At 39.5% G+C, this 12,247-nt stretch overlaps 2 protein-coding genes across 2 annotated transcripts; both read left to right on the forward strand.

The window, feature by feature from the left end:
- The first annotated feature begins 274 nt into the window (after positions 1-274).
- On the forward strand, positions 275-1,451 carry LOC145459745 (uncharacterized). The gene is made up of 2 exons (XM_080338296.1): positions 275-492; positions 1,259-1,451. Exons 1-2 carry the CDS (start codon positions 332-334, stop codon positions 1,449-1,451), a joined length of 354 nt encoding a protein of 117 aa, XP_080194422.1. The 5' UTR covers positions 275-331.
- An 83-nt stretch (positions 1,452-1,534) lies between these two features.
- On the forward strand, positions 1,535-5,232 carry LOC145459712 (torsin-1A-interacting protein 1-like). Its single transcript, XM_080338266.1, has 4 exons — positions 1,535-1,727; positions 1,786-1,942; positions 2,416-2,625; positions 4,087-5,232. Exons 1-4 carry the CDS (start codon positions 1,648-1,650, stop codon positions 4,294-4,296), a joined length of 657 nt encoding a protein of 218 aa, XP_080194392.1. The 5' UTR covers positions 1,535-1,647; the 3' UTR covers positions 4,297-5,232.
- Positions 5,233-12,247: the final 7,015 nt, after the last annotated feature.

The following is a 12,247-nucleotide window of genomic DNA, read 5'->3' on the forward strand; positions in this document are numbered from 1 at the left end:
TATGCCTCCTCTTTACATCGCCTATAGGCCAATGTAGGTGTCTGATTCCAAAGACTACTCCAAGTCGTTTCGACAACTTCCCAACTTTTCGTGGTATGACAATTTTTTTTAGTGTTATTGAACTGATAAAAATTGCTAATAAACCGAACCGAAGAATACTGGTCCTTCTTGTTAGCTTCGTCGTTTACGCAAGTCTCGTCGTCAATTTAGGAACACCGCTTATTGTGACTTGTCGAATCGAAGAAGTTGCAAGTTTTAGTAGCAATGAAAATAATAACAGCGTCGAGAAAAACTTCGTGATGCGTTATTGGTTTTAAAGTGTTGGCTGGCAATGGAGGTAGCGGCTGAATCAGCAGAGTTACCTGTTGACGTCGTCATCAAATTGAGGGAAAGCTATTGCAAACTTGTCGATGAATTGAAACAACGTTTTCAAGGAGACAATCGAATCTGTTTTAACGAAAATCACGATGCCTTGAATAGCTCGGACAGTGGGTGAGTAATTCAACACTTGATTGATACCGTTAAAAGAACGACGTAGACTCGCATAATTTCACCAATTTTTCAATGACTGCGAAATGCAAATTGATATTTGCATATTTCCGGTACCGGTATGTCATGAGATGAGCCTTGGCCCTTGGCCTTGGGTAACTTTGGCGCTTCTTGGGTGGTTCCAGGAATTTTCAGGTGACGAATGTTTATAGGTAGAATGCGCTTACAATTGGCGTGAATAACCCTGCTGACCAGCAATCAGCCAAATTTGTCTTAGAGAAAGCTATGAAGTTGAAACTTTTATAGCTTGGAAAATTTCACAGATTTGTCAGTATACCTACTGGTAAAGTATTAAAATTGTTACTGTGCATGTGCAACAACCACAATTTAGAAGATGTTTCAATCATCAATTATTCTTCTGCAATCGATAATACGGCTAATCTGGTCTGTGTAAATGGATCACGAGTTTGAGCGAAGTGCAACGTAGACCACCAAATCAGACAATGCAAGGAAAATGAACAACCCATAATTACACTTGCAATACCTATCATTTATTTATATGCAATATTGGTAATGCGACAGTCGGAAACTCAAATATCTGAACAAAACATTTTACATCCTTGAATGAAGCGATTGCATAAACCTGTTTTCTGGGATCTATTATTTGTTAGGCCCTCAATATCAAACCGTACCCACTTCGACCAGTTCAGAAATGGAAATGTATTTGTCAATAGACTTCCTAATCGATGTGCATTTGCTAAATTGACAGTCAAACAGCTGCCAGAGATGTGATTGTGATTGCCAACAAATGGACCAAGGACCTTGAAAACGCGACTCATGTTGCAATAATCAGTCACACCAAAGCAAAGTCGCAGAAAAGTTTCCACAAAAATATAAAACGTTTCGAAGATAAACCTGGTGCTGAAGAGTTGCGGTCTTGGATCGAGGATTGCATATGTTAGTGTTGATTAACGACTACATTACTACTTGCGACTAAAATTGTACTGTAGATAACGCTGACACTTCTTGCTACTAACAGATCCATCTTCGAGACGGGTCTTCCCAACTAAGGCTGTGGCTATCGCTATCATCATTATTTCGGTTGCCTGCTATGACTTCTATCATCGATCTAAGCCTGTTCACATTTGCGACCCGACCATGGAAAGATATATGCAAGAGCTGGAGCAGCTGAAAAATTTACAGAAAAATCAGGACGAGCGGTTTTGGAGAGTCGCCAAGTAGGTTTGTGTGACGAATCGGTATTGAAAAGTAAGATTATCAATCAAGTTGATTCAGTGCCGCCATGAAGGCCCACATATTCGACAAAAATCCACGTCAACCCGCGGTCGTCATGATCGGTTCTTCCAAAGAAGCGTCCGCGGCTCGTGAGAATCTGGCAGAGCAAATCGCAAAGATCTACTCAATGAAGTGCAATGACACACGACCGGTTCAGGTTGGTGGAAACAGATGTTGATATCCACGGTATCGTTTTTCAGATGACTTGACTCGAGTCACTTCGTAACAATGACTTGACCTGGGTATACAAGACACAGGAGAAAAACTTGAGCTTATTCAGATTAGATTAACATTAGAATGATAGTTACTTTTTCCAAATTAGATTATAGTGAGTATGACTGAGTTTGCAAGTACTTGGAACTTGAAACAAAAATCAAGTTCCCTTTATATCAAATCAGAGTTCATTTTCTGAGAATGGCAAATGTCTGTACATCAAGCTTGGCTGGTTTTGCACTGTACAGTTCTTCCATAGCATTTTCAGTCGTAGAAATTCGATCAGAAACCGAATACTATCGCTGAAACATTTCACAAATCCGATTAGAATTACATTGCTGGCGTTCTCTCGTATTAGACAAACAGGATTATCAGTTTCAAGTCAATGAGTAGTTGTTGTCAATCCTCCGTTTTCAGGTCCAGGGTGAGAACCTTTCCTCTCTTAATCCGGTCGACGCTAAAAAGAAAATTGACACGGATATTCATGCCGCGTTCTCTGGCGGAGCTTGCGCTGCCATTGTGTCAAATTTTGAAAAACTGCCGCCATCCGCCACAACCGTTTTCTATCAGTTCTGTGAGATTGATGCAGCTCCATATAAGGACGTCATCATCCTATTTACTACAGAGGTGAGAAATTGTTTGATATCAGGCTTTTGCAAACTACTGGATTTTCAAAACTCAACTAGAACTAGAAATACTCACTTTTCAAAACAACCAATTTTTTTTATTATCTGCTATCAAGCTACGCCTAAATTGTATTCGCAATGAAATGATTTCATTAATTGAATTTGTTATTACGAGGGTCATTTTTTTTTACCTGAAAACGGAAGATTTTGACCTAAAAAATCAAATTTTGACATTTTTTGACCTTAAACGTAACTTAATTCTGGCCAAATATTGACCTAACGTATGCAAATTAGCTGTTTTCCCACATAATGTTAGAATTATACTAATCTGTATTTCTGGTTGTAATTGTCTGTCCGTACGAAGTAGTTTGACCTGAAAAAACTTTGACTCAAAAAACTGATAGACTTTTTCATGAAAAAAAAATATTTCAACGAAATCTGGCCCTGTGAAAAATTCCAGCAGTTGCATCACGTATTATGTTGAAATAATTAGAAATTGTGTCAGTACATCGAAAGATACTCTCCTACGTTCTCGGGTAGAAAGTGTCTGTCCTTACCAAGTAGCTTGCCAAGAATGGAGAAAGAACGTTTAACAGCAGCAGTTGTTGGTTGACAACATCTTCATATAAGAGCCATGCAACGTCCACGTATTCTTGCTTCACTTAGGATATTGCGTTCTACATAACACCATGTCAACCTACCGTATGTGTTTCATTTGAATGTTTATGATTCACAATCAGCAGACGACGAGCCGTCTACAACAGTAGGCCTATAAAAAAGGCTACAAGCTGTAAAATGTCAAATGCTAAGTTCACCGACAGTGCAGAATCTACGATACAAACGAAATGTAGGTTGCAAAAAAAGTTTGGCTTTGTAAACAATATTGACATTTTTTTACCTAACGCTATAATTTTGACATGTCAAAAAAAATCACCCTAGTAATTACACAATGCTGTGCCAGGGTTCGAAGTCATAAGGCAATGTTACTTGACGCGCTTTAAACTGAAATTATTTTCAATTCACTACCGAGTCAAGTCTGAGTCATAGTGTCACTGATCATTGTTGAGTGCATGTCAGGTTCAACTCAGTTTTTTGAAAGTCTTTAGTGATATCAAAGGCATTGCATTCGTAATATACTCACTTGTCTCACTCCTTATTCAAATAGATGAAGGACAGTTTCTGGGCTTATTTTTCAAGTATGGGTGCAAGTATAGAATGTCTTGAATCATATGACTTGGTGGAGTCGAGACCAATGACTCTAGTACAAGTCAGTCAAGTTGAGTAAACGACTCGATTCAACGTAAGACTACGACTCTAGTCACTTGAAGTCTGTGCGTGTGTTGTTTTCTTGCATTTGTAATTTTTTACTAGTTAATCCAAAGTTATGGGGGTAACAACTAGCAACTTGTGTTGTGTATGTTATTGGTTTGCAATAATGACAAACAAAGATTCTCTCTCTCAGATAAGAACTTGGGAGTGGCTGGGTGACAATCAAGCTGAGCTGTTGGCCGACGGTGGCCCTAAACCGAAATTCTGGAGCCGCGCCGTAGAAGATTACATTCAACATTCTCTAATAACCCGAGACAATGCGGGAAAAATGACTGTGGATATGATTGGGGGGTTGCTAACGCGAATCACCCCTCTGGTCGCGTGGGTCCGGGATCAGGGATAGGCACCGTACATGCAAATAGGTTGCTTTCTGAAGAACTATGCTGCAGATTTCAGAGCAGGGGTTCCCAACCTGTGGGCCATGGCCCCTTTTCGATACGCCATGGAGGAATTTGAAAATAATATCATTCGAAAATTATTATCTCTAAATCTATTCCGCTATATTATCGTCCCTGTGGAATCAGAAAAGTCTGCACATTTTTGAGAGAATGAAGTTTTCGTGATGTTTTCATTTTATTTCGACCATATCTTGGCCATGATAAACTTTTAAACAATCTGATAAAGCATGAAAATGGCCAATAAAACAAAAATTATACAAAAACTTGATTTCTCAGGGGGCACATAGTTTAGAAAAGGTTGGGAACCCCTGTTGCAGAGGATCTGAATGTGATGGAATATTATCCATTGTAATTCGAAAATTTCATCACCTTCAAGTCATATAAAATAAGCCGAGTCAATGACTTGAGTCGAGTCATGCGTAATGACTCGAGTACAAGTCGAGTCAATCCAAATATTGACTCGAGTCGAGTCATTTTCCCATTTCATGAAAATGACTCGAGTCAAGTCGAGTCACAAAAAAATCGTGCCTCGAGTCTGACTCGAGTCGAGTCATGACTCGAGACATTACAACCCTGTGTTTTTGGTCGGCGATATTGCCCGGCTAACGGCAAAACTTGTTCACGCTGTAACGGAAAAGACCATTTTGTCGTGGCATGTCAGGCAACTGTGATGATGATATATCAGCTGATCGCATTGAGTCGGATGAAGAAGAGGATGACGAAGTTCTTTCGTTTGAACATGTGAGTGCTACGGAGGAATCCTATGTTAAGAAAATATTTGCTCTGTTATACCTGGTTAACATGTATGTAAAATTCCAAATTGATTGTGGCGCAACCGTAAATGTTCTTTCATGGCGAGATTACTTGAATGTAACTGGTGACACAAAAATGCTCAACTTGAAACCTACTTCTATGAGACTGGTTGTATATAATAAGGAAGCAGAGATGCCACTCCTGGGTTTTTCCACCCAGATCTGGGTTTTTCGAGCATCACCTGGGTTTCTGTGTTTTTGTGCTTGAAATCTGGGTTTTTTTCAACATCATGTTTGTCAGGTCAATTTTACGGCGCAAAATTGATTATTAGCTTGTTAAGATCTTATAGCATCGACGGATTCTACTGTGATTGAGTCTAAAGAGACCCATTTACTATTAAAATGGGTCTTGGCGTGATGAGAGAGCCTAATTGAATACTGACTACTAGGTCACAGAAAGTCATGTTCACAAGGCAACTCTTGAGCATTTGTTTTGCAATTCAAAACGATTTAGGACTTGAATGCTAGCGCTGCAACAAATTCGTTGTGTGTCAGTAAATAGTATGTCACTGCTGTAAAGTATGCAATTAATGCACATGGAAAGACCAAATGTTGATCTAACTAATTTAACATGTTGACATCAGAGTATATTCACTTTCAACAGAGACACTCAAAGAGACAGTTTGGGCACCCGGGCAAGTTATTCAGAGGGAGAGGGGTTTGTCTAATTCAAATGTACCCTTAATTTCATGATCTGGCAGTTTCTTTTTCGACTAAACATCCCAGATAAAAGTGCTTGTCCCAGGTTTAATGAATCGAAAGCTATTTTTAATCTATCTGGTCAGCTCACAGTCACTGGAACTACCCTAAAATCATCCTCATCATAGATGGGGATTAGCTTTGTGACGAACATTACGAATATATAATTAACTACGTATTGACCCCCCCCCCTCCATACCGAATGCCCGTAGCAATGTGTCGAGAGGAAAGCATCATATTTCGATGGATTTGCCCATTTAACTGAGCAAAATGTATAGTATGAAAATGAACAGTTGGGATTTCAATATCAAGGACTAAAACTTGTTTTATGTCCGTATAACTGTCATTGATGACTCTCAGTCACTGTTTTGCAGCTATATCATATAAATTTGAGTGAAATATAGGATCTGGGTTTTTCTGGGTTTTTTCAACGTCCAAATCTGGGTTTTTCCAAAATATCTCAGTGGCATCTCTGTAAGGAAGTGATAAGGCCTCTCGGAATAACAACGTTGGAAATCACCAATAAAAAGAATGGTGAAAACTACTTGCTAGAATTTGTAGTGGTTGAGAAGCCGAACACTTCCATCATTGGTTCCGCCGATGCTCAAAGGATGAAACTAATTACGATCAATTTTGAAAACATGATGATCGAGGAACCTTCAATACAAGCTCTTACAGCGAAGGATCCTGAATTCGCCAATTTTGCTACACTGGAGTTTGATCAAATATGTGAAAAATTTTCGGATGTTTTCAATGGTACGGGAAAGTTAGAGGGTAAACTTCATCTGGATATTGATGACACTATCAATCCTGTACAGATGCCTGTTCGCAAAATACCCCTGGCACTTGAAGCACAAGTGAAGGAGAAAATTGATAGTTTGGTTGATGCTGACATAATAGCTCCCGTGGATTGCCATACTCCCTGGATATCTAATCTGGTCACTGTAAAAAAGCAATCTGGAGATATCCGCTTGTGCCTGGATTTAAAACTAATTTCGAGACAACTTAGCATTTCAAAGGGTTTGACAGTATGGTTTTAAAAATGAAACATTTGTTTAAAAATACATATATTTCTATCTGTATTAGCTTTGCTGCGACAAGTGAAATTGAGCCAAATTTGTTGTGAAGCGTTATTTTAGCCCACCTAACAATTTTATAGAAAGCCATTAAAATTTTAGGAAAAAAGATATTTCGGAACATAGCTAGAACAGTGTTCGCTGGCCAAATTTTTGACTCAAGTTTTTCACCACATCACAACGGAAAAGTGAAGTCATGTCAACGTTACAGGGCACCCAACAATATATATATATACAAAAATAAAATGAATTGTTATCATCTCGGCTATGGCTATTTCTCTGCCTAGTCTATGTAAAGAATTCAGCAGCCTTGACACTACAATTATGGCAATGCATCATCTACAAAAATTGGGCTTGAAAAAAACTTCGGCTTTATAAACAATTTTGACAGTTTTTTCATTGCTCTATTCGCGACCATGAGATGGAATATGTTGGTTGATGCCAATCTGGGGCAAATGGGCGTGGTGTTGTATTTGATGTGGTAGCAGTGTAGGCAATTTGTTTAAACAAACTAACCGATTTCCCCAACCTTGCTAACTACTTGCTTGATATACTATCTTGATCTGAAAGGTGTACATTTCTGTAATGCACTTCATTCCGTTTCATGTTCAATATTCCTATTATGTTGCTTTGATTTGTCGCAGGTAGCACATCCTTTTGCGTTGCAGGCATCAGAGATTTCGTCATGAAGATTATCTGGGGTTCTACTTGTGAAAAACAATGGCTCACTGACGATTTAATTTGTTTTTCAAACCTGTTGGACACTTTCCCAATCCAAGGAAGATGCAAATAAACAGGACATTTTCTAGGTCCAAACTGTTTAACTTTTCAAAAATCTTTGAGTTTACGATCTATGGTCATTTTAATGATATGATCAGGATAACCATTTGACTGAAAGATTGACCGAATGTTCTCCAATTCAGAATCAAGTTTGACTTTACTACAAATCATCAGAGCCCTGTGTACCAGAGTTCTTATCAAATTTACTTTACGTTTTACTGGACAGAAAGAATCCCACGAAATGGCCCACTGAATGTAGGCTTACGGTAAACTGATGTAACAAAATTAGCACCCGTCTTTTCCACTACAACAGTCAAATTTCTATACTTGCTCGTGGCCGTTCTCTTTTTCATTTAAAGGTTCTGGAATCTACGATCATAAAGCTACGAAAGCCGATTCTCTGTCGCCGGAAGGAACGCCTCTACACCCTTGGAATATTTCATTAATGTTATGTGTTGAATTTTCGGTTATTTATAACCGAATATGTACTCGTTAACGTTTGTTTTGTATCGTTACTACCGTATCTAGCCCGCCTACTGGTTGTTTGGTTTTGTTATTATTACGTCATACAGACAAAATATTTCCTACATTTCGAATTTGATTCACCCCATCACTAACGTTCGCTACTGATGAGAGTTAGTCGAAAAGCTTTTAGCGAATAAATTAACAATATGAAGTTATTGTTTCGCGGTATTCTGAAGTTCTGTACCACAAATCACTTGTTCAAATATTCCTATTGTAGATATTGATTCATTTTTGTTTCACCACTGTTACTTGTTGGAAATAAACAGCATAGATATCGGTCTACAATGTTTCACCTGGATTAGAAGTAATGTTAGTGTGCAGGCGGAAAGAAAACATATCTCCGGGCAACTCTAAACGGCGGACCGCAGAACAGCGGAACATGTGATACTAAACGGCGGACGGAGCGGAACTGCGGACCGAGCGGACCATAAGAAAATTGCTCAATACTAAACGGCGGAACGAGCGGACCGCGGGACTAGCGGAACTTGCAATACTAAACGGCGGACCGAGCGGAACATAACAAAATAGCTCAATACTAAACGGCGGAACGAGCGGACCGCGGAACTAGCGGAACTTGCAATACTAAACGGCGGACCGAGCGGAACTGCGGACCGAGCGGACTACTACAAAGACCACAATGTAAACAACGGACCGCGGATCAGGCGTAACAATGCTCCTAATTTCTGAAAGGGTGCCTTTCATTTTGGCAATAAGGAGCATACCGAACATGAGGACATCTTGTCTAGGGTAACTATGGGGTGTCTTCAAGTGTGACAACGTAGTACAAACACACCCCAAACATACCCCAGACTTGCTGTCCAGGTTGCAATGCATTACGAACACACCTCAAACATGATGTCCGGGGTGTAGCACAGTACGAACACACCCCAGACATGATGTCCTGGTTGCAATGCAGTAATCTACTAGACACACTACAGACATGGTAGGCTATATATCGACTATCTCTGATCGAGGGGAAATTTCTCTGTATGTTTCTACTTGAGTAGTAAATATAATGAAAAGTAACTAGCTAACTCGGATGCTCTCTTGTCGATGGATGTATCCATCACGTCGGTGATGGTGCTCTTAGTCTATCTAGCTAAGTAAGGAAAGTACTTTTTATTTTGGAACATGCCAGTAGATTTTCATCTGCTCGCTCTTCTAGTGGCTACGTTTCTGGACTATCTCCAATTAACCGATTAATTTAAAGTTGAAATACGAACAGTTTACTTTATGACATGTAGAAAGTAGTTTTTTGCTCGAACAAGATAGTTTGGCAAGGGAAAACTTATAACAACTTCCTATATATACAAATCTCAGAAGGATTTCATCATCATCATCATTGGTTTATTAGCAATTTTATCAGTTCAGTACACCACAAAAATGCGATGCAATGAAAATAGGAAGGTGTCGAAGCGACTTGGAGTAGTCTATGGAATCGGACACCCACCTTGGCATAGGCGATGTAAAGAGGAGGCATGCACACTGAATGAAAAGTAAAGAAGATAGTATAGAAAAAAGCAAGCGACGAAATGAAAACGACGGGTCAGACGACAGATTACACAAACACAAATCGTGGACAATGTAATAGCAGACTAAGATGAATATGCTTGTCTCAAAGATTTAAAGTCATGCCAGTGTAAGCATACGAACTGAACGTAAAGTGAAACTGCGAACGGCTCATTAAATCAGTGCTTGAAGCAGGGTTGTAACCAAGTCACAAGGCTCCGAGTCACAAGTCAATCTCACTTTTAGATTTTTGACTCGAGTCAAGTCGAGTCATTTTCAATTCCCACCGGGTCAAGTCCGAGTCCAAGTCAGCGAACAGAGGATCGAGTCCGAGTCATGGTATTATGACTCGAGTCCGAGTCCAAGTCATTGTTTTGACTGCTCAGTTTCCAGTTAAAGTCTTCCTAAACCCACTTTTTTAACTCTGTTTGGTTATATTGAATGATTCGCATTTATAATATATCAATTTTCCTCACTTTTAGCAGTTTCTGGTCGCATTTTCAAGCACCAGTACCAACAAACGAAATCCCAATAGTGTGTTGGCTTCGAAATTACAATGAAATGTCGGTCTTGGCCGTCTGAATCTGGAGTCAATGACTTGCTTCGAGTCATGCGCAATGACTCGAGTACAAGTCGAGTCAATACACAGATTGACTCGAGTCGAGTCGAGTCATTTCCGTATTTTGAGAAAATGACTCGAGTCGAGTCGAGTCATCCGAAAATCGTGACTCGAGTCTGACTCGAGTCGAGTCATGACTCGAGTCATTACAACCCTGGCTTGAAGGTATGTCAGATTATGGATGTCTCCTAGCCACTACACTGGTCAACTTCTTTTATGGTTCTCACAGTCTTAGTTGAAAATGACTTGATTTTCCCACGGGGACATCAGATGAAGTACCTTTGATCTGTGTTTTCTGGTGTAAACTGACTACCACTGCTCCCGCAGTCCAGGATAATAAGAGGACAATAGTTGGGTTATATTTTTCATCTGATGTCACAAACAATGTAAAATGCGATAAGACACAATGCGATGTGATGAACAGATAGGAGGATGTCGAATGACACGCATGCAGTTGCGATCCTTTGAATATATATCATTGTTTGAATCTAACATCCATCTCGGCCTAGAGTGCCCAATGTCACAGTTCTTTTCGATCTTGATCATTTTGAGGCCGCGGCCCTTTCTAGTGGTTCTTTCCATTTCTTGTGAGTGCTTTCTTTCATTGGCTCTTTTACTGGGCTTTTTTTGTCGACGTAAGAATACAGTCCATCCTCATGATTACCGGACCACGACTGACCTATCGATCTCGCTTCTCATGACATGCCGCCCTATTTTTTGTTCCTTTTTCTATAGCCTACTATCTTCTTTACTTTCATTCAGTGTGCATGCCTCCTCGTTACATCGCCTAGCTAGGCCAAGGTGGGTGTCTGATTCCATAGACAACTCCTAGTCGCTTCGACATCTTCCTTTCTATTCATTGTATCGCATTTTTTGTGATTTATTGAACTGATAAAATTGCTAATAAACCAATGATGATGATGAAGAACAGCACGGCGGAGGAGAGAAGCCCAGATAAACCACCGACGGGAATCGAACCAGTTCCGCCAGATTGGTTGGCGCTTATCGTTGCCACTACGCTATCTCCCCCTCCATTCTACAACTTCCGATCTTTTCATTCTATCGCAATGTTGTAGTCTTTTGAAATGATGAAATTGTTAATAGAAGTTCTATTATAGAACTGACACTGTGGTCCGGTGTCAACAGATTACAATGTCATTACCGTTAAAAGTTTACTACATTTTAGAATTACAAAACATATAAAGTACAAAACGACATGGAATAAAGTAAAATTGTGTCGTAACCACTGAGCTATATAAACACTGGAGTGCGCTACTCGCGATATTTACGTTGTCACTAGAAACAGTTGCATTGTGGGGGATAGGCTGGACGATTTAGTGCAGGAGCTTATGGAAAAACGTCCAGTTCTAAAATATATTTGATTCGTATTGGGTTTGTAGTATTTTATACGAATGGAGCTTTGAATGAATAATCATCGTAACATTCAGGATTTGTTTCAGCCCAATATCTCGTGTTTATATCTGTGTTATCGGTGTATTTCGACATGTCGAAGATATAAGTGGTTTCGACTGTTCGTGGTAAAATAAGGTTGTCTATGTGTCATCGTATGTATTTTTTTGTGGTTATATTCCTGATGTAGATTGCTTTACTCGTTGTATCCAGCATATTTTACGTGTACAGAAATAACCAAGCTGTCAAAAGATGTATAATGCCAGTTCAGTTATCTTTCAGATATATGTATCTATAGAAGTAAAAGCATCTACGATTGTCAGCTTGAAGTTATTATCGGAGCGTGCCTCGGAATTACCTATCCTGGATTCAAAATCTTCATACTTCAATGGAGCTGATGTGAATGCTATAACTGCCAGCTGTGAATATTGCTGATGGAGAAAATTCAGCATCATGGGACATATCA

Source organism: Botryllus schlosseri, unplaced genomic scaffold (genome assembly GCF_051294905.1).
Source record: "Botryllus schlosseri isolate E-star unplaced genomic scaffold, Bs_hap1 Bs17a, whole genome shotgun sequence".
Lineage (NCBI taxonomy): Eukaryota > Metazoa > Chordata > Ascidiacea > Stolidobranchia > Styelidae > Botryllus > Botryllus schlosseri.

What these genes read in the sequence shown, in the direction of transcription:
- LOC145459745 (XM_080338296.1), top strand. Translation starts at nt 332, where the DNA reads ATGGAGGTAGCGGCTGAATCAGCAGAGTTACCTGTTGACGTCGTCATC. An exon ending in TTGAATAGCTCGGACAGTGG is followed by an intron (nt 493 to 1,258) that starts GTGAGTAATTCA and finishes CTAAATTGACAG; the next exon opens with TCAAACAGCTGCCAGAGATG.
- LOC145459712 (XM_080338266.1), top strand. Translation starts at nt 1,648, where the DNA reads ATGGAAAGATATATGCAAGAGCTGGAGCAGCTGAAAAATTTACAGAAA. An exon ending in CGGTTTTGGAGAGTCGCCAA is followed by an intron (nt 1,728 to 1,785) that starts GTAGGTTTGTGT and finishes AAGTTGATTCAG; the next exon opens with TGCCGCCATGAAGGCCCACA. An exon ending in TCATCCTATTTACTACAGAG is followed by an intron (nt 2,626 to 4,086) that starts GTGAGAAATTGT and finishes TCTCTCTCTCAG; the next exon opens with ATAAGAACTTGGGAGTGGCT.